The 23,037-nt window shown below is 49.6% G+C and overlaps 1 protein-coding gene across 5 annotated transcripts; it reads left to right on the forward strand.

Annotated features, from left to right (window-relative positions):
• Positions 1-4,346: 4,346 nt before the first annotated feature.
• On the forward strand, positions 4,347-21,643 carry DMPK (DM1 protein kinase). Of its 5 annotated transcripts, none has more exons than XM_075608762.1 (14): positions 4,347-4,442; positions 8,392-8,475; positions 9,994-10,089; positions 10,800-10,948; positions 11,222-11,315; positions 12,487-12,687; positions 13,369-13,632; positions 13,924-14,000; positions 15,057-15,159; positions 18,381-18,505; positions 18,609-18,703; positions 19,131-19,171; positions 19,646-19,720; positions 19,987-21,643. In XM_075608762.1, exons 2-14 carry the CDS (start codon positions 8,407-8,409, stop codon positions 20,089-20,091), a joined length of 1,494 nt encoding a protein of 497 aa, XP_075464877.1. In that variant the 5' UTR covers positions 4,347-4,442; positions 8,392-8,406; the 3' UTR covers positions 20,092-21,643. The 5 variants fall into 5 exon arrangements, 4 of the variants coding, with proteins under 4 accessions (XP_075464877.1, XP_075464875.1, XP_075464874.1 ...); XM_075608760.1 differs by having other exon boundaries at positions 4,352-4,442; positions 19,650-19,720; XR_012802670.1 differs by lacking the exon at positions 19,131-19,171 and having other exon boundaries at positions 4,352-4,442; positions 19,987-20,037.
• Positions 21,644-23,037: the final 1,394 nt, after the last annotated feature.

The following is a 23,037-nucleotide window of genomic DNA, read 5'->3' on the forward strand; positions in this document are numbered from 1 at the left end:
CCTTGTCCCGTATGCAGGTCGCGTGCTAGCAGGGTGCCGTACGTCACAAATGTGTATATGATAGATATGTATATACAGCATCTCCCTTTATATATACTTGTCTGACTGGCTGGACTGGTTTCTAATGCAGGGAGTGTCAGAGTCTGGGAGTTCATGCCCTGTAATTATCACCGGGCTGTCCCTCCCCCTGCAGGGTGACACAGACAGAAGGAAGGGGTTAAGTTCCAGATCCTGAGAGGGGGGGGAGGTTGGGCTCTTACATTAGCCATATGAGGAGCTTGTAACACTGTGGACAAACACAGACCATAAAAGGCAGTGCTCCTATACTGCTCCCCCCCGTACCCAGCACCCTTACCCTGCTCCCCCCGTACCCAGCACCCTTACCCTGCTCCCCCCGTACCCAGCACCCTTACCCTGCTCCCCCCGTACCCAGCACCCTTACCCTGCTCCCCCCGTACCCAGCACCCTTACCCTGCTCCCCCGTACCCAGCACACTTACCCTGCTCCCCCCGTACCCAGCACCCTTACCCTGCTCCCCCCATATCCAGCACCTTTAAACTGCTCCCCCCGTATCCAGCACCTTTACACTACTCCCCCCCGTACCCAGCACCCTTACCCTGCTCCCCCCATATCCAGCACCCTTACATTGCTCCCCCCATATCCAGCACCCTTACACTGCTCCCCCATACCCAGCACCCTTACCCTGCTCCCCCCATACCCAGCACCCATAGACTGCTCCCCCTGTACCCAGCACCCTTATACTGCTCCCCCATACCCAGAACCCTTTCACTGCTCCCTCCGTATCCAAAACTCTTACACTGCTCCCCCCGTACCCAGCACCCATACACTGCTCCCCCGTACCCAGCACCCTTACACTGCTCCCCCGTACCCAGCACCCTTACACTGCTCCCCCCATATCCAAAACTCTTACACTGCTCCCCCCGTACCCAGCACCCTTACCCTGCTCCCCCCATACCCAGCACCCTTACACTGCTCCCCCCATATCCAAAACTCTTACACTGCTCTCCCCATACCCAGCACCCTTATACTGCTCCCCCCGTACCCAGCACCCTTATACTGCTCCCTCTTCCCCAGAACCCTTACACTGTTCCCCCCATATCCAAAACTCTTACACTCCTCCCCCCGTACCCAGCACCCTTACACTACTCTCCCATACCCAGCACCCTTACACTGCTCCCCCCGTACCCAGCACCCTTACACTACTCTCCCATACCCAGCACCCTTACACTGCTCCCCCCGTACCCAGCACCCTTACACTACTCTCCCATACCCAGCACCCTTACACTGCCCCCCGTACCCAGAACCCTTACACTGCTCCCTGTACCCAGCACCCTTACACTACTCTCCCATACCCAGCACCCTTACACTGCCCCCCGTACCCAGAACCCTTACACTGCTCCCTGTACCCAGAACCCTTACACTGCTCCCCCCGTACCCAGCACCCTTACACTACTCTCCCATACCCAGCACCCTTACACTGCCCCCCGTACCCAGAACCCTTACACTGCTCCCTGTACCCAGCACCCTTACACTGCTCCCCCCGTACCCAGCACCTTTACACTGCTCCCCCCGTACCCAGCACCCTTACACTACTCTCCCATACCCAGCACCCTTACACTGCTCCCCCCGTACCCAGCACCCTTACACTACTCTCCCATACCCAGCACCCTTACACTGCTCCCCCCGTACCCAGCACCCTTACACTACTCTCCCATACCAAGCACCCTTACACTGCCCCCCGTACCCAGAACCCTTACACTGCTCCCCTGTACCCAGCACCCTTAGACTGCTCCCCTGTACCCAGCACCCATACACTGCTCCCCCTGTACCCAGCCCCCTTACACTACTCCGCTCGTACCCAGCACCCTTACACTGCTCCCCTCATACCCAGCACCCTTACGCTACTCCCCCATACCCAGCACCCTTACACTGCTCCTCCCATACCCAGCACCCTTACACTACTCCCCCCACACCCAGCGCTCTCACGCTCGTCCACGTACCCAGCACCCTTACACTGCTCCCACCACACCCAGTGCCCTTATATGGCTCCCCCATACCCAGCACCCTCACACTGCTCCCCCCACACCCAGCGCCCTCACACTGCTCCCCCCGCACCCAGCGCCCTCACACTGCTCCCCCCGCACCCAGCGCCCTCACACTGCTCCCCCCATACCCAGCACCCTCACACTGCTCCCCCCACACCCAGCGCCCTCACACTGCTCCCCCCACACCCAGCGCCCTCACACTGCTCCCCCCACACCCAGCGCCCTCACACTGCTCCCCCCACACCCAGCACCCTCACACTGCTCCCCCCATACCCAGCACCCTCACACTGCTCCCCCCACACCCAGCGCCCTCACACTGCTCCCCCCACACCCAGCGCCCTCACACTGCTCCCCCCACACCCAGCACCCTTACACTGTTCCCCCCATATCCAAAACTCATACACTCCTCCCCCCGTACCCAGCACCCTTACACTGCTCCCCCCGTACCCAGCACCTTTACACTGCTCCCCTGTACCCAGCACCCTTACACTGCTCCCCTGTACCCAGCACCCTTACACTGCTCCCCTGTACCCAGCACCCTTAGACTGCTCCCCTGTACCCAGCACCCTTACACTGCTCCCTGTACCCAGCACCCTTACACTGCTCCCCCCGTACCCAGCACCTTTACACTGCTCCCTTGTACCCAGCACCCTTACACTGCTCCCCCTGTACCCAGCACCCTTACACTGCTCCCCTTGTACCCAGCATCCTTACACTGCTCCCCTTGTACCCAGCACCCTTACACTCCTCCCCCTCTACCCATCACCCTTACACTGCTCCCCTTGTACCCAGCACCCTTACACTACTCCGCTCGTACCCAGCACCCTTACACTGCTCCCCTTGTACCCAGCACCCTTACACTGCTCCCCTTGTACCCAGCACCCTTACACTCCTCCCCCTCTACCCATCACCCTTACACTGCTCCCCTTGTACCCAGCACCCTTACACTACTCCGCTCGTACCCAGCACCCTTACACTGCTCCCCTTGTACCCAGCACCCTTACACTGCTCCCCCATACCCAGCACCCTTACACTACTCCGCTCGTACCCAGCACCCTTACACTGCTCCCCTCATACCCAGCACCCTTACACTGCTCCCCCATACCCAGCACCCTTACACTGCTCCCCTCATACCCAGCACCCTTACGCTGCTCCCCCATACCCAGCACCCTTACACTGCTCCCCCCACACCCAGCGCTCTCACGCTCCCCCACGTACCCAGCACCCTTACACTGCTCCCACCACACCCAGTGCCCTTATACGGCTCCCCCATACCCAGCACCCTCACACTGCTCCCCCCACACCCAGCGCCCTCACACTGCTCCCCCCACACCCAGCGCCCTCACACTGCTCCCCCCACACCCAGCACCCTTACACTGCTCCCCCTGCACCCAGCGCCCTCACACTGCTCCCCCCGCACCCAGCGCCCTCACACTGCTCCCCCCGCACCCAGCACCCTTACACTGCTCCCCCATACCCAGTGCTTACACTGCTCCCGCCACACCCAGTGCCCTTATACGGCTCCCCCGTACCCAGCGCTCTTACTCTGCTGCCCCAGCGCTCTTATGCTGCTCCCCCCACACCCAGTGCTCTTAATCTGCTGCCCCAGCGCTCTTATGCTGCTCCCCCCACACCCAGTGCTCTTACTCTGCTGCCCCAGCGCTCTTATGCTGCTCCCCCCACACTCAGTGCTCTTACATGCCCCCACCCCTGCACTCGTATACAGTTCCTCCCATGCATCCAGCGGTCTTATACTGTTCCCCTGCGGCCAGGCAGGGAGCGAGCGCGCTTGCACTCGTGCGCGGTGATGTCACACGCTCTGCTGGGCGAGTTATGGCCAGCTAGTTGCGCGTGGGGGGGGGGGCATGTCGGGGCGCAGCCATGACATCACAGAGCTGGTTCATCGCAGCCAGCGCGAGCGCCTGCTCAGCAGCACGCTGGGCAAGACCTTATGCTGCTCCTCTGCACCCAGCTCTCATGCTGCTTCCCCGCACCCAGTGTATACCAAGAGGTCACACTCACTCTAGGAATATGATACAGTACAACTAAGGACAGTGCTCCCCTGTATACTCCTATCTATACACTATATCTCAGTGTATATGTCCAGGGATGAGCCACCTCTAGGGATATAATACCTATTAACAGTATGCTGCAGTATATACCTGTGTGTGTGTATTTATATCTCAGTATACTGTATGATGCCTTTAGGAGAAGCACAGTATATATACCTGTGTGGGTATACTGTATATACACCTTCTCACTGTATATATCTGTCTTTCTGCAGCTGACCCAATTACTCATCAGCTCCGAGACCAGCGGTTGAAGAGAAGTGACTTTGAGATTTTAAAGGTCATAGGGAGGGGAGCGTTTAGTGAGGTAAGACGTGGTGAGGTAAGCCGAGGTGTATCGGCCTGTAGCGTGTCAACTATGTAGTATGTATATATGTATATATATATATTAGACACCATACGAAACCGGTTGCAACACGACATCAAGGGACAGCACGCAGGTAAGTAAATCATACATTTTCTATATTTGATAGAAGACACAAAAACCGACGTTTCGGTACCCCAGTAGGACCTTTCTCTAGATGGTGCCCGAAAGGTCCCACTGGGGGACCAAAACGTCGTTTTTTGTGTCTTCTATCAAATATAGAAAATGTATGAATTACTTACCTGCGTGCGGTCCCTTGATGTCGTGTTGCAACCGGTATCGTATGGTCTGTTATTGCTTTATGGGATAAGCACCAAAACTTATTTACTTGCAAATGGTGTGCCGGCTGTGCATTGGAATATATATATATATATATATATATATATATATATATATATATATATTCCCATGCTGTGCTTAAAAGCTGTGTTAACAGTGAGCATTTCCATGTAAAAATGGATTTTAGGCAAAAGGTGAAACGGTGTGCTCATTTGCGTGTAATTTCCCAGAATCCCTTGCTGCAGTGGAAGCACTGTGTGCTAGGTGATAATGGTGAAAGGAAGGGTTGCAGACCTGTCAAAGACATGTGAATGTGCTCACAAGTGATCTTTTTATTTGCTAGATGCAATACGGTGGAGGTTTCTTGTTGCCTTTTTCACCGACCATGAGAGAGAAAGAGCGTGTCTGCGTGCGTGTGTGTCGACAGGACACTCACTGATGAATGAACAAAAATAAATTATATTGTGTGCATACCATACAAAGCGTAGGTAAAAGGGCAAAAAAGGGCTCTCATAGCAACAACAGACGACAGAGAAGCCCAATGCTACATCCAACATGACAGAAATACACAGTAAAATACTTATATATTCTCTTGAAGTAGGGTCATTTAGTTTAACCCTTTGGCCAAAGCGTTGTAAGCTTGCGAGCCACGTCAAGGCAGACACCTGTTCGCAAGTCCTAACACTACCAGATAAAATACTAATATACCTCTATTAGGATTAAAATTCTCATTTACCTCTATTAGGAGGGAGAAAGACCACAGTGTCTGCCTTGACGTGGCTCGCAAGCTTACAACGCTTTGGCCAAAGGGTTAAACTAAATGACCCTACTTCAAGAGAATATATAAGTATTTTACTGTGTATTTCTGTCATGTTGGATGTAGCATTGGGCTTCTCTGTCGTCTGTTGTATACATATGCCACGCTCAATAGCACTCCATTTTAACACATATACATATATATATATTTTGTGGGGGCTCAGGGGTTCCCAAAAAGAGCTTACTGGGGTTCTGTGTTTTGTTAACCCATTCTCAGCTGTTCCAGCTGGTGGAGGTTAGTGGCTCCTCCTTCCCAGGTTTTAAGCTCACCCCTCCCCACTTCCCTAGTTTGCAAGTGCCTCATTCTGCTGGATATAGACCCACTGTGGTCTTTCTCTCTCCTAATAGAGGTAAATGAGAATTTTAATCCTAATAGAGGTATATTAGTATTTTATCTGGTAGTGTTAGGACTTGCGAACAGGTGTCTGCCTTGACGCTGCTCGCAAGCTTACAACGCTTTGGCCAAAGGGTTAAACTAAATGACCCTACTTCAAGAGAATATATAAGTATTTTACTGTGTATTTCTGTCATGTTGGATGTAGCATTGGGCTTCTCTGTCGTCTGTTGTATACATATGCCACGCTCAATAGCACTCCATTTTGACACATATACATATATATATATTTTGTGGGGGCTCAGGGGTTCCCAAAAAGAGCTTACTGGGGTTCTGTGTTTTGTTATCTCATAGCAACACACACACTTTACCCTTCTACGTCTGTATACGTAAACCGTATATATATATATATATATATATATATATATATATATATATATATATATATATATATATATATATATATATATATTAAGTACACCCTCTTTGAATTCCATGGTTTTACATATCAGGAAATAATAACAATCATCTTTTCCTCAGCAGGTCTATAAATTAGGTAAATACAACCTCAGATGAACAACAACACATGACATATTACACCGTGTCATGATTTATTTAACAAAAATAAAACCAAAATGGAGAAGCCATGTGTGAAAAATTAAGTACACCCTTACTGCTTCCATAGGAATTAAGATGCTAAGTAGCAGACAGGTGCTGCTAATCAAATGCCCTTGATTAATTGATCATCAGCAAGTGTGACCACATCTATAAAAGCCGAAGTTTTAGCATTTTGCTGGTCTGGAACATTCAGGTGTATGTTAACACAATGCCAAGGAGGAAAGACATCAGCAATGATCTTAGAGAAGCAATTGTTGCTGCCCATCAATCTAGAAAGGGTTATAAGGCCATTTCCAAACAATTTAAAGTCCATCATTCCACAGTGAGAAAGATCATTCAAAATTGGAAAACATTCAAGACAGTTGCCAATCTTCCCAGGAGTGGACATACCAGCAAATTCACCCCAAGATCAGACCGTGCAATGCTCAGAGAAATTGCAAAATACCCAAGAGTTACATCTCCGACTCTACAGGCTTCAGTTAGCATGTTAAATGTTAAAGTTCATGACAGTACAATTAGAAAAAGACTGAACAAGTATGGTTTGTTTGGAAGGGTTGCCAGGAGAAAGCCTCTTCTCTCTAAAAAGAACATGGCAGCACGGCTTAGGTTTGCAAAGTTGCATCTGAACAAACCACAAGACTTCTGGAACAATGTCCTTTGGACAGACGAGACCAAGGTGGAGATGTTTGGCCATAATGCACAGCGCCATGTTTGGCGAAAATCAAACACAGCATATCAGCACAAACACCTCATACCAACTGTCAAGCACGGTGGTGGAGGGGTGAAGATTTGGGGGTGTTTTTGCAGCCACAGGACCTGGGAACCTTGCAGTCATCGAGTCGACCATGAACTCCTCTGTATAACAAAGTATTCTAGAGTCAAATGTGAGGCCGTCTGTCCAACCGCTAAAGCTTGGCCAAAATTGGGTCATGCAGCAGGACAATGATCCCAAACACACCAGCAAATCTACAACAGAATGGCTGAAAAAGAATAGAATCAAGGTGTTGCAATGGCCCAGTCAAAGTCCAGACCTCAACCCGATTGAAATGCTGTGACTGGACCTTAAGAGAGCTGTGCATAAACAAATGCCCAGAAACCTCAATGAACTGAAGCAACGTTGTAAAGAAGAGTGGGCCAAAATTCCTCCACAACGATGTGAGAGACTGATAAAGTCATACAGAAAACGATTACTTCAAGTTATTGCTGCTAAAGGTGGTTCTACAAGCTATTGAATCATAAGGTGTACTTAGTGTTTCACACATGGCTTCTCCATTTTGGCTTTATTTTTGTTAAATAAATCATGACACAATGTAATATGTTATGTGTTGTTGTTCATCTGAGGTTGTATTTACCTAATTTTTAGACCTGCTAAGGAACAGATGATTGTTATTAAGCCCTGATATGTAAAACCATAGAATTCAACGAGGGTGTACTTTCTTTTTCACATTACCGTGTGTATATGTATATATATAAATAAATAATATGTTTCTAGAATGTAATATAATTTAATGTGTCACTCTCTCCTTCTTTCTCTCTCCCCCACCTCAACATAACTCTCCCCACCTTACTCTCACCTCTTTCTCCACCTTTCACTCCCTGATTCTCCCCAATTCTTCTTCCTCAATTTCTTCCCCTTTCTACCCCCTCTCTTTCTCTCCCTACATCCTCTTTCCCTTCCTCCTCTCTCCCCGCTCCCTTTCTTTCCCCTCTCCCTCCCCACTCCCTCTCTCTCCCCACTCCCTCTCTCTCCCCACTGCCTCTCTCTCCCCACTCCCTCGCTCTCCCCACTCCCTCGCTCTCCCCACTCCCTCTCTCTCCCCACTCCCTCTCTCTCTCTCTCTGTAGGTGGCTGTCGTGAAGATGAAGAGAAGTTCACAAGTTTATGCTATGAAAATAATGAACAAGTGGGACCTTCTAAAGAGAGCGAACGTGAGAGAGAAATATATATATATATATATATATATATATATATATATATATATATACATGCCTGTGTGTATATATAGATAGTGATGGGGAGGGAGAGAAAAGTAGGGGACCCCGAGGGATATTAGAGCATAACTAGGGTGCTCCGAGTAGAAACTGGACACGATTTATGGACAATAAACTGGACACACACAGGTGATAAAGTGATTAAATAGTGGGGATATACAGTATATTATATACACACATCTAATAAATTCAAAGTATCCCCTCTGCACTCACAGACTTCCCAGCAGCAGCGTAGTATCAAAATCTTTTAAAGCTGCAGTTCAGTCAATATCCTGCATGTGTGTTTTTTTTAATAAATCAGTTCTGTAGTAAGAAAAAATACTTTTAGCATTTTCTGTTTTTAAAAAAACAACTTTGAAAGACCAATTTTCTTGTATTCTATTTTAACAGCCATTTGCTAAGGCACTGCCCCTTCATGTCCTGTCACAAGCCCTGGCACACCCCTTTGTCAGCCCTGCCCTCCCTCTAGCACTTGTCAGTGCAGGAATGCTCATGAATATTCATGAGCTTCCACTGCCAGTCAAGCAGATTATAAACAAATGCCAGCTTTTAATATGTCACCAAATTTCGACCTATCAATACATGGAAAACGAATTGAGCTGCAGCTATACTGTTCTTTAGGTAATTAGAGATTGCACACATGAAACTATTGAAGTAAAAAAATAAATGTAAAAAAAAAAAGACTGAACTGCAGCTTTAAAGCAACTAAAATATTTTGATTCTGCGCTGGTGCTGGGAAGATGCTGGCGTGTGGAGGGGATACTATGAATTTCTTCACTGTTACATGGAACAGAAAGTCACTGTTTGTCTCCTCCTTGAACCACTTGATGATTGTTCCAGTGAAATATATATATATATATATATATATATATATATATATATATATATACACACATACTGAGTTAAGTTATGGTGAGTAAAAAAAGTGACAAAAACCCTCCACAGCAAAGAAAAAAACCCCTTGCTTGCTTTATTCATTGTAACATCGCTAGAAGAAGAGATCAGTGTATCTCGAAAGCTCGCACAAATAAAAGCATTTCGTTAGCCACAGAACGGTATCGTCTATTCGTTTTTGATTTTTATTTATATATTTATATATTTAGTTAACAAAATATATATAGCTGCAGTGTTTGGCAAAATGTTATATATATATGTTTCAGACTGTGGGCTCCTTGGGGCAGGGACCTCCTTCCTATTGTGTGTTTGTCCTAACATATCCGTGCTCTCCTCATACAGTGTTAGTGTCCTCCCTCCCACATTGTACTGCGCTGCGCAATATGATTTTGCCATAAAAATTAAAGATATATGTAGATATACATATGTCTGTGTGTATTCCAAAAATACACACACACACACACACACATTGTGTGTGTATATATATATATATATATATATATATATATATATACACACACACAGACAGACAGACATGTGATTTCTCTGTATATACTGTAGGTGGCCTGTTTTAGAGAGGAGAGAGACGTTTTAGTGAATGGTGATAAGAGATGGATTACACAATTACATTTTGCTTTTCAAGATGACAATTATCTGGTAAGTCAAATACTGACTCCCACCCACCCCCGCAGGGTGACACTGACTAAGGGGACCTGGGAGTCTGTCCCTCCCCCGCTGGGTGACACTGACTAAGGGGACCTGGGAGTCTGTCCCTCCCCCGCAGGGTGACACTGACTAAGGGGACCTGGGAGTCTGTCCCTCCCCCGCATGGTGACACTGACCAAGGGGACCTGGGAGTCTGTCCCTCCCCCGCAGGGTGACACTGACTAAGGGGACCTGGGAGTCTGTCCCTCCCCCGCAGGGTGACACAGACGAGGGGACCTGGGAGTCTGTCCCACACCTGCAGGGTGACATAGACTAGGGGACCTGGGAGTCTGTCCCTCCCCCGCAGGGTGACACAGACGAGGGGACCTGGGAGTCTGTCCCACCCCCCGCAGAGTGACACTGACCAAGGGGACCTGGGAGTCTGTCCCAACCCCGCTGGGTGACACTGACTAAGGGGACCTGGGAGTCTGTCCCTCCCCCGCAGGGTGACACAGACGAGGGGACCTGGGAGTCTGTCCCACCCCCGCAGAGTGACACTGACCAAGGGGACCTGGGAGTCTGTCCCAACCCCCGCAGGGTGACACTGACCAAGGGGACCTGGGAGTCTGTCCCTGCCCTGCAGGGTGACACTGACCAAGGGGACCTGGGAGTCTGTTCCTCCCCCGCAGGGTGACACAGTGACACCGTCTCTGTCTCCTCAGTATCTGCTCATGGATTACTACGTGGGAGGCGACCTTCTGACCCTCCTCAGTAAGTTTGGTGACCGACTGCCCGTGCAGATGGCTGTCTTCTACCTGGCTGAGATGGTCATGGCTATCAACTCCGTGCATTCCCTGGGCTACGTGCACAGGTGAGGGGACCGGCTGGCCTTGGGGACAGTCCACAATGTCTCTGTGTGGGTGAGGAAGGGAGAGGTTGATTTGCCAGTGAAAGAGTAGTGGTGCTGTTATATTAATTTCTCTCCCTTCTCCATCTGTCTCTCCTCGCCCCCCCCCCCTTTTTTGGTTCTCCCCCCTCCCATCTCTCTTGTCCTCCTCTTTCTCGCTTTCTCATCCCCCTTTTTCTCTCTTGCTCCCCCCCCCCCCCCCCTCGGTCTCTTTCGCTTCCCTTCTCTCTCTCTCAGGGATATAAAGCCAGATAACATGCTGTTAGATCGCTCCGGTCACATTCACCTCGGGGACTTTGGGTCCTGTCTTAAACTGCGAGATAATGGCACGGTGAGACCCCTGCATGTCTCTTCCCTCTCCCCTCCCCTTTCCTCTCTTCTCTTCCCCCACAGTTCTCTCTACTTCTTTCTCTCCTCTTGCTTGTCTTACCTCCCTAAACTTCTTATAATTAACTTATTTTCTCCCCCACCCCATTCTTACTTTCTCTCCACCTTCACGTTCTCTCCCCCTTCTCACTCTATCTACCCCTTCGCACTCTCTCTCCCCCTTTTGTGCTCTCTCTCTTCTCGCACTCTCCCCCCCTTCCCTCTCTCTCCCCCCCTTCCCTCTCCCCCCCCCCATTCCCTCTCCCCCCCCATTCCCTCTCTCCCCCCCCCATTCCCTCTCTCTCCCCCCCATTCCCTCTATCTCCCCCCCATTCCCTCTCTCCCCCCATTCCCTCTCTCCCTCCATTCCCTCTCCCCCCCATTCCCTCTCTCCCCCCCATTCCCTCTCTCCCCCCTTCCCTCTCTCTCCCCCACTCCCTCTCTCTCCGCCACTCCCTCTCTCTCCCCCCACTCCCTCTCTCGCCCCACTCCCTCTCTCCCCCCACTCCCTCTCTCCCCCCACTCCCTCTCTCCCCCCACTCCCTCTTCACCCTCTCCCCCCTCCCTCTCTACCCCTCCCTCTCCCCCCACTCCCTCTCCCCCCACTCCCTCTCCCCCCACTCCCTCTCTCCCCCTCCCTCTCTCCCCCCACTCCCTCTCTCCCCCCACTCCCTCTCCACCCCCTCGCCCCACTCCCTCTCCCCCACTCCCTCTCCACCTTCTCTCCCCCCTCTCCATCTCCCTCTCTCCCCCCCCCCCTTCCTCTCTCTCTTCCCTCCCTCTCCCCCACTTTTTCACTCTCTCTTCCCCTCTTCTGTCTCTCTCCCTCTCACTCTTGTTTCTTTCTTCCCCTCTCTTCATTCTCTCTCCTCCTCCCTCCTCTTGCTATCACTTCCCTGAATGTCTTCTAAGTCACTTATTTTGTCTATACCCGTACTCTTTACCTCTTTGACTCCCTTTCTTTCTCCGTCCGCTATATCACTGCCCTCGCTCCTCCTCCCCCCCTGCCCTCGCTCCTCCTCCCCCCCTGCCCTCGCTCCTCCTCCCCCCCTGCCCTTTTGATTTCTCTTTCTTTCTCCCCTCTTCCTCCTCTTTCCCTCCTGCAGCATTTCTTTACCTGCCTCTCTCTCCCTCAGGTCTCTTCCTGCATTGCTGTAGGGACCCCAGACTACCTTTCCCCCGAGATCCTTCTTGCTGTTGAAGACCCCTCTCTCTCCTATGGTGTAGAGTGTGATTGGTGGTCACTTGGAGCCTGCGCCTATGAAATGTTCTTTGGCAACACTCCCTTCTACGCCGAATCTGTGCTGGAGACATACGCGAAAATTATCCACTTCAAAGTAAGGGTGACACAGACAGGGGGGACCTGTCAGAATGTCCCCCGCACTCCCTCCACAGGGTGACACAGGCAGGGGGGACCTGTCAGCATGTCCCCCGCACTCCCTCCACAGGGTGACACAGACAGGGGGGACCTGTCAGAATGTCCCCCGCACTCCCTCCACAGGGTGACACAGGCAGGGGGGACCTGTCAGCATGTCCCCCGCACTCCCTCCACAGGGTGACACAGACAGTGGGGACCTGTCAGCATGTCCCCCGCACTCCCTCCGCAGGGTGACACAGACAGTGGGGACCTGTCAGCATGTCCCCCGCACTCCCTCCACAGGGTGACACAGACAGGGGGGACCTGTCAGCATGTCCCCCGCACTCCCTCCACAGGGTGACACAGACAGGGGGGACCTGTCAGCATGTCCCCCGCACTCCCTCCACAGGGTGACAAAGACAGGGGGGACCTGTCAGAATGTCCCCCGCACTCCCTCCACAGGGTGACACAGACAGGGGGGAACTCTGAGTCTATCCCTCCCCACGCAGGGTGACAGTGACACAGAGGGGACCTGTTCGTATGTCTCACCTCCCCCGCCCCCCGCAGGGTGACACAATGACATGTACAGTGAGTCTGTCTCTCCCCTGCAGGGGGATAGTGACGCAGACATTGGACCTGTGATTCTGTCTTTGTTCCCCAGGAGCACTTCAGCTTCCCCATCTCGGCCAGTCAGACCCACCCTGATGCCCTGGACCTTATTTCATCCCTCATCTGTGAGCGTGAAGCACGCCTGGGCAGGGGAGGGCTCCAGGATTTCCAGCTGCACCCACTCTTTGCCGGAACCGACTGGACGGATCTGCGGGACAGCGCCCCCCCCTATGTACCCGATGCGGGGGGAGCTGCTGACACCTCCAATTTCGATGTGGTGGAAGATCGACTGTCAGAGATGGTCAGTGGTGGTGGGGTGAGTATCTACATAGTTTCGAAATAGTTACTGACTAATCAATTTAAGTGAGGCAACTCTTTTGTTGGGTGAGGCTACCCAATCTTGTTGGGTGAGGCTACCCCTCCTTGTTTGGTGAGGCTGCCTCTCCTTGTCTGGTGAGGCTGCCCCTCCCCTTGGATGAGGTTGCCCGTTTAAGGAAATTACCCTCTCGTTGAGTGCAATGGAAGCTGAGCAGTGACACTCCAGGCTTGACCTCCAAATGATCTCTTCTCTCACCTCTCATGATGCTCTTGCTCTTGTCGATCCCAGGAGACGCTCTCGGACGTTGTAGACAGCTCCCCTCTTGGAGTCCATCTGCCCTTCGTGGGGTACTCATACACATTCAGGTGAGGGGGACGCTAGGGATCCTGGGTCATCATAGAGGTGGGGATGTTGGACAATAATTTGGCTTCCATCTTTAATAATGATGGGGCTACTGGGGAAGACCACAAGAGAGTGGAGAGAGTGGTGGAGAAAGAGGAGTGAGTATAGGAGAACTTCTTTCTGCCACAAAGACTGAGCAATCTCTTGGCCATGTAGAGGAAGGGGTGGGCAGTCAGCAGGGGTGTATCTGAAGCTTTACATTAGTAACCAAGTAAATGTATATAATTTCCTGTAAAAATCAGGAACCTATAGCATTTTTATTAAAAAACAAAATAACCCATAGAAATTAGAACACCCATAGAGCACATACAGTAACTTATAGAACTCAGAGAACCCTACATAATTTGTACAATGACCTGTAAATAGAGTAGACTATATAAATCAGTGGCACCTGCAGAATATGTACAATACACAAGGAAGTGTATGCAATAAGTTATAGAGATCAGCTTAACATACATACACATGACAAATTATAGGGATATGAGTAACTTATACAATGTATAGGATAAAGCCCATATAAATAAAATTAACCCATAGAATGCATACAATGACCTATAGAAATCAGATAAACATATAGAGCATTTAGAATAGCCCATATACACAGAATAACCTATACAAATCTGAATAATGATAGCATACATAGTGTGTAGAATATTTTAAGAACCTATAGAAATCAGAGTAACCCATAGAATGCCTTGAGTAACCTACAGAATATAGAGAACCAAATGGAAATTCGAGTAGCCTCAATAATACTGTACATAGTTACTATAGAATACATTAAGTTACCTGTAGCAAAGTGTAACCTATAGAAATCACAGTAACTTAAAAGAAATGAGAAAGCTGTAATACATATAGTATACATACAGTAGGACAACCTTTACAATAAACTATAGTGAGACTTTGTAGAATGCAACGGAGAGCAACCCCATAGAAATATGTACCACCGACTGACCACGTAGAACTCACAGTATTATATGGGATGCAACGGTCATTATAGATTGTCTCTTTCTCTTTGCCAGAAAGGGAGACCCGCAGCACCTATGGGGGATCCAAAAGGATGAGTGTGACTGTAAGAGGGGACCAACCCCAAATCCCCAAAATACCATCCGCGGTGAAACACTGGTGAGAACATCCTATATAGGACATTTGCCTCATATATTCCATTATACAGCAGGGTCTGTGTCTCAGTTTAAATCCCCTTTATACAGTAAGACTCTAAGGCTTCTAATATAGTACGCGCCAGTGCGGGTGCGCGCAAGTTTAGTGTCTATATGGCAAGCAGTGATGTGCGCAGTTAGGAGGCGTGCCTATGACGTCACAGTGCTAGGCCGCACTAACCCTAACCGCACAATTTTCTTGTATTTCCTCTGATCTGCCACGCCACCGCTCATGGCTGTGCATGCACGCGTCTCAACTATAGCAGCGTCGGGCTCTCACAGGCAATTATCATTGGCGCGCGCATTGTAACGCAACCACACGCACTATATTACAGGCCTTATAGGGTCTGTGCCTCAGTTTATAAAAAGAGCCCTTTGCCCCCCCTGCCCTCCCTCCCAATGCCCTTTGTCCCCCCTGCCCACCCTCCTAATGCACTTTGCCCCCCCTGCCCTCGCTCCCCCTGCCCCCCCTGCCCTCCCTCCCCCTGCCCTTTTCCCTCCCTCCCCCTGCCCTTTGCCCTCCCTCCCCCTGCCCTTTGCCCTCCCTCCCCCTGCCCTTTGCCCCCCCTGCCCTCCCTCCCAATGCCCTTTGCCCCCTGCCCTCCCTCCCAATGCCCTTTGCCCCCCCTGCCCTCCCTCCTAATGCCCTTTGCCCCCTCTGCCCTCCCTCCCCTGCCCTTTGCCCCCTGCACTCCCTCCCAATGCCCTTTGCCCCCCCTGCCCTCCCTCCCAATGCCCTTTGCCCCCACTGTCCTCCCTCCCAATGCCCTTTGCCCCCCCTGCCCTCCCTCCCAATGACCTTTGCCCCCCTGCCCTCCCTCCTAATGCCCTTTGCCCCCCTGCCCTCCCTCCTAATGCCCTTTGCCCCCCCTGCCCTCCCCCCTGCCCTCCCTCCCTCCCCCTGCCCTCCCTCCCCCTGCCCTCCCTCCCCCTGCCCTTTGCCCTCCCTCCCAATGCCCTTTGCCCCCCCTGCCCTCCCTCCCCCTGCCCTTTGCCCCCTGCCCTCCCTCCCAATGCCCTTTGCCCCCCCTGCCCTCCCTCCCAATGACCTTTGCCCCCCCTGCCCTCCCTCCTAATGCCCTTTGCCCCCCCTGCCCTCCCTCCTAATGCCCTTTGCCCCCTGCCCTCCCTCCTAATGCCCTTTTCCCCCCCTGCCCTCCCTCCTAATTCCCTTTGCCCCCCCTGCCCTCCCTCCCCCTGCCCTTTGCCCCCTGCCCTTTGCCCCCCCTGCCCACCCTCCCCCAGCCCTTTTCCTCTTTGCCCCCCTGCCCTTTGCCCCTCTGCCCTTTTCCACCCTGCCCTTTTCCCCCCTGCCCTTTGGCCTCTTGCCCCTCTCCCTCCCTGCCCCCTTGCCCCCCTCCCTGCCCTCTTGCCCCCCTCCCTCCCTCCCCTCTTGCCCCCCTCCCTCCCTGCCCTCTTGCCCCCCCTGCCCTTTGCCCCCCTCCCTCCCTGCCCTCTTGCCTCCCCTGCCCTCTTGCCCCCCCCCTCCCTCCCTGCCCTCTTGCCCCCCCCTCCCTCCCTGCCCTCTTGCCCCCCTAACCTCTTGCCCCCCTGCCCTCCCTGCCCCCCTGCCCTCTTGCCCCTCCCTGCCCTTAGCCCCCCCACCCCTCCCTGCCCTTAGCCCCCCCGCCCCTCCCTGCCCTTAGCCCCCCCGCCCCTCCCTGCCATTAGCCCCCCCCGCCCCTCCCTGCCCTTAGCCCCCCCGCCCCTCCCTGCCCTTTGGCCCCCCCGCCCCTCCCTGCCCTTAGCCCCCCCGCCCCTCCCTGACCTTTGGCCCCCCCGCCCCTCCCTGCCCTTTGGCCCCCCCGCCCCTCCCTGCCCTTTGGCCCCCCCGCCCCTCCCTGCCCTTTGGCCCCCCCGCCCCTCCCTGCCCTTTGGCCCCCCTGCCCCTCCCTTCCCTTTGGCCCCCCCGCCCCTCCCTTCCCTTTGGCCCCCCCGCCCCTCTCTGCCCTTTGGCCCCCCCGCCCCTCCCTGCCCTTTGGCCTCTCTTCTTCGGGTGATGTTGTAACATCGCCGGGAGAAGAGATCAGTGTATCTCGAAAGCTCGCACAAATAATAGCATTTCGTTAGCCACAGAACGGTATTGAGTATTTGTTTTTGATTTTTTATATACAGTTGTGTGAAAAAGAAAGTACACCCTCTTTGAATTCTATAGTTTTAAATATCAGGACATAATAACAATCATCTGTTCCTTAGCAGGTCTTAAAATTAGGTAAATATAACCTCAGATGAACAACAACACATGACATATTACACCGTGTCATGATTTATTTAACAAAAATAAAGCCAATATGGAGAAGCTTTGTGTGAAAAACTAAGTACACCCCCACTGCTTCCATAGGAATTAAGATGCTAAGTAGCAGACAGGTGCTTTTAATCAAATGCCCTTGATTAATTGTTGATCAGCAAGTGTGACCACCTCTATAAAAGCCGAAGTTTTAGCATTTTGCTGGTCTGGAGCATTCAGGTGTGTGTTAACGCAATGCCAAGGAGGAAAGACATCAGCAATGATCTTAGAGAAGCAATTGTTGCTGCCCATCAATCTGGGAAGGGTTATAAGGCCATTTCCAAACAATTTAAAGTCCATCATTCTACAGTGACTAAGACTTCTGGAACAATGTCCTTTGGACAGACGAGACCAAAGTGGAGATGTTTGGCCATAATGTACAGCGCCACATTTGGCAAAAACCAAACACAGCATATCAGCACAAACACCTCATACCAACTGTCAAGCACGGTGGTGGAGGGGTGATGATTTGGGCTTGTTTTGCAGCCACAGGACCTGGGAACCTTGCAGCAGTCATTGAGTTGACCACGAACTCATCTGAATACCAAAGTATTCTAGAGTCAAATGTGAGATCATCTGTCCGACAGCTAAAGCTTGGCCAAAATTGGGTCATGCAACAGGACAATGATCCCAAGCACACCAGCAAATCTACAACAGAATGTATATATATTTTTAAATTTAGATCTATAATACCAACACAGCACATTTTGGACCTAATAAATTGCCCTTTGTTTGCTATTGTTGTGCTATGCTGGTATTATACTGTAGATCACTTGTGATCTAAATTGACTATTACGTGATTTCCTTGACCTTGCACCATGACTGCCTTCTGTGAGGCACTTTACCCAGTGTGCGCTGCCATCTTGTCTAGCTATGTATCTCTCCCCTTTACCCCCCAGGCTCCGTATCTTGACCTGGCTCTTCTCTCTGACCTGCGGAGTGCTCTTCAGAGCGAGATTGATACACGAATGGCTCTTAGTACAGAGCTCACCCTTCTGAAATCAGCCAATCAGAGCCTGGCGGGGTGAGGACCCTCCTACTAGTATATGTCTGTCTATCTATACTGTCTGTGTATCTCTCTCTCTCTATAAAGACAGTGATACATATATATTATACATCTATCCCAGGCGCCTCTATGAAGCTGAACAGTTAAACATTCAGCTCCAGACCAAGATCCAGAGACTGGAGGAGCGACTGAATGAGAGGGCGGAGGTTGAGACTGGTGAGTGGAACCCACCAAGACTAAGATCCGCCCCAGAGACCCCCATAACACTGATATCTGCCTCACTAACACTACGTCACTGCTACACATCCTGCAGGCTCACTACCTCCTTCTGTCTTCCTTCCCCTCTCTCTCCCTCTCCCTCCCCTTGTCTCTCTCTTTCCCTCACATCTTTCTCTCTCATGTCTCTCTCATATCTCTCTCTCTCTCATATCTCTCTCTCTCTCTCTCTCTCTCTCTCTCTCTCTCTCTCTCTCTCTCTCTCTCTCTCTCCCTCCCTCCCTCCCTCCCCTTGTGTCTCTCTTTCCCTCACATCTTTCTCTCTCATATCTCTCTCTCTCCCTCCCCTTGTCTCTCTCTTCCTCTCTCATGTCTATCTCATATCTCTCTGTCTCTTCCCTCTCTCTCTGTCTCTTCCCTCTTTCAGACGGACTTTGCTTCCCTCGAAGATGGAAATTCTCCAATCATGTAAGAGAAATCTGAAATTACCTCTAGTACTAGTCGAGGGACATGGCCATCTAGGACCCGAGGGGGACGTGAGACTGAGCCGGGCACCTCTAGGGTTGGATGGGAGGGGGAGACTGATCCTGACACCTCTAGGGCTAGAGGGGAAAACTGAACCGGGCACTTCTAGGACAGGACGAAGGATGAGACTGAACCTGGCACCTCTAGGGCTGGAGGGGAGGATAAGAGTGAGCCTGGCACCTCTAGGGCTGGAGGGGAGGATAAGAATGAGCCTGGCACCTCTAGGGCTGGAGGGGAGGATAATTGTGAGCCTGGCACCTCTAGGGCTGGAGGGGAGGATAAGAGTGAGCCTGGCACCTCTAGGGCTGGAGGGGAGGATAAGAGTGAGCCTGGCACCTCTAGGGCTGGAGGGGAGGATAAGAGTGAGCCTGGCACCTCTAGAACTGATCCCAACCCGTTCTCTGTCTTCCTTCTCAGCTAGATAGCTGTGCACCTTCTTATCGTCACCCCTTAGTGACACCAATATATCGTCACATGCTGCTTTTCTCACGGGTATGTTACTGTCAACTTCACTTGCATGTCACATGTCACGTTGCGGGGGGAGGGACAGACTCCCAGGTCCCCTCTGTCTGTGTCACCCTGTGGGGAAAGGACAGACCCTCTGTCTGTGTCACCCTGTGGGGGAAGGGACAGACAATCTGGCTGTTTCACCCTGTGGGGGAAGGGACAGACCCTCTGGCTGTGTCACCCTGTGGGCGGGAAGGCCAGACTACTAGGTCCCCTCAGTCTGTGTCACTATGTCACTTTCTCTCCTACAGGTACCTAAGCCTCACACCTCCTCCGTGGGGTACCTCCTGCTGTGTCCCCATAGCACCTTCTCATCACCCTCCCGGCCCTATCACCCTGTGCTGTGTCACCTCTAGAGGACTTTTTAGACCTGCAGCCAAGATGTGTCTACTCAATCTGGTCTCTGAAGTGGGCATCTGGATGTCAGAAGAGTAATTGTGCATTTTTAATGCACACAGCTTTGTGATTAGAGTGTCAGCTCCTACGCTCAGGCTTGTATTGTGTTGCATTGATTTTGCCTCAACATTGTCACCACTGGAGGAACTGCAGTTGATATGTTATATAATGGTTAACGTGTATGTGTGCGTGTGCGTGTGCGTGTCTGCACACACATGTATATATGTTAATAAATAAATATATATGTATATAATGTGTATATATAACTATATTACACATGCAGGGATGGATGCCTGGGTGCACAGTGATGCTAAGCATAACCAGCACGCAAAGGTCTTGCAAGAAAGTGACAAGATTTTAATGGAAAATCAATGCTTGTCCCGAACAGAAACGTTTTCTGTGGGACCGAAAAATAGATTTTTCCACTCAAATCTTTACACTTTTTTGCAAGACCTGAGTGTGGCTCATCCTATGTGTTAGTGTATGTATGTATGGTATGTATGTATGGTATGTATGTATGTACAATATACACATATATTTATACACCTAGATTTGTTTAATACCAAGATCAGTATTGCCCCTCTCCTGGCTGGTTCCTTAATAATTTGTGTCATGTAATTGTCTTTTATCACCCCAAAACCTGTTCCCTTTAGTTGTAATGCTAATCTCATTGCCCCAGTCTATGTCTGGATAATTAAAATCACCCATTATGGAAACATGACATAGTTTTGATGTCTTCTCCCTTTGCAAAAGTATTTTAGCTTCCTCAATCTCACAGATATTTATTTATATAGATATATATATAGATATACATATATGTGAGAGTAAATATATACATACATATTTGTGTGTATATATGTGTGTGTGTGTGTACACACACGTAGCTATAGATGTATATATACACACGTGTGTTTATATATATGTGTGTGTGTTTGTCCCTAAATGTGTGCATACACTTATTTATAAATACACATACATATCCATATTATATATACACACCTAATATATATTTAGTATATACCTATATAAATGTACATACATATTAATATATATATATATATATATATATACATTATATATTTAGAGATTATTTATATTTTAATACTACTGAAAATGTATTGTGTCCACACACAATAAATATATATATATAAACACTATATATTTAAAAACTATTTGCACATAATGTATTATATATTTATATATATATACACACACAGTGTGTGTATATTTATATATATATATACACACACTGTGTGTGTGTGTGTGTGTGTGTGTGTGTGTGTGTGTATATGTGTATATATATATTAATAACACATTGGTAAGGCACTTTAAAGGATATCAAGGGTCAAGCAATCAGGATACAGTTCAGCAAAGGACCAGCACATATAGATAGCGTTTTATGAAGATTTATTACATAACCAAAACGTCAATCTTCATAAAACGCTATATAGCTGTTCTGGTCCTTTGCTGAACTGTGTGTGTAAATATTTATTATAAATAAATGTATTGTGTGTTGTGAAATGAAATAATTACATAATAAAACTATTTGATTCCAAAAATGTCTCTACTAATGTTATTTTGTGTGTGTGTGTGTGTGTGTGTATTATATATATATATATATATATATATATATATATATATATATATATATATATATATATATATATATATATATATATATATACATACATACATACACACACACACATATATACAGTATATATATACTGTATATGCTTCAGACAAATCAAATAATGATGAAGTCGGCGTACTTGCTGCCGTACGTCATCACGCATGCCTGACACCGGTTGAGGCTGATTCCCCGCCCATATGAGTATCGGGCCAGTGTTCTCTGCATTGCCGGGGCTGTTATTGGAGTTTCCCACAGGCTGCTGGAGTTGCATCAGAGCGGTTGTGCCTTCAGGAATCTCACCACAGAGACCAGACTGGAGTAAAACTGGACATTTCAACGGTGTGACCAGTCAGTACGAGATATGCTTTCCGTTCAGTCCCAGCATATCAAGGTTGCAGAGGAGTAACACAGGCTCCGCTTATCACTGCAGCGGAGTTATTCCAGCCGGTTCCGGGGGTTTTAAAATCCACCTCTATATTATTTATTTATTTATACAATGTTTTACCAGGAAGTAATACATTGAGAGTTGCCTCTCGTTTTCAAGTATGTCCTGGGTATACAATTAAAATGACAAAGAATACATGGTTACAAATACAGTTACATAAGTGAACAGGGTACACATTATATACAAGACATTGCATGCACAGTTAAAGATAATATATATTATGGGCGTGTGTAACAGTTACAGACCAGATTAAAATGTGAAAGAACTTAAACTGGTGGTGGATGTGAGAGTCTCCGGTAGGTTGTTCCAGTTTTGGGGTGCACGGTAAGTGAAGGAGGAACGGCCAGATTCTTTGTTGAGCCTTGGGACCATGAACAGTCTTTTGGAGTCAGATCTCAGATGATAAATGCTGCATGTGGTAGGGGTGAGGAGCTTGTTCAGATAGGTGGGTAGCTTGGCCAGAAAGTATTTGAAGGCAAGACAGGAAAGGTGAACTTTGCGCCTAGACTCAAGTGATGACCAATCTAGTTCTTTGAGCATTTCGCAGTGATGTGTGTTGTAGTTGCATTGGAGAACAAAACAGCATATTGAATTGTAGAGGGTGTCAAGTTTGCTAAGGTGGGTTTGGGGTGCCGAGCCGTATACTATGTCCCCATAGTCGATAATTGGCATTAGCATCTGTTGTGCTATACGCTTTCTGGCCAGCAGACTTAGGGAGGATTTGTTTCTGTAAAGTGCACCTACGTTTTGGATGTCAGAGAATCAATGTGCGTCCTGACTGTTAAGTGGGGATCAAACCATATGCCCAAGTATGTAAAACTAATAACA

The sequence above is a fragment of the Ascaphus truei genome, chromosome 7, assembly GCF_040206685.1.
Source record: "Ascaphus truei isolate aAscTru1 chromosome 7, aAscTru1.hap1, whole genome shotgun sequence".
NCBI lineage: Eukaryota > Metazoa > Chordata > Amphibia > Anura > Ascaphidae > Ascaphus > Ascaphus truei.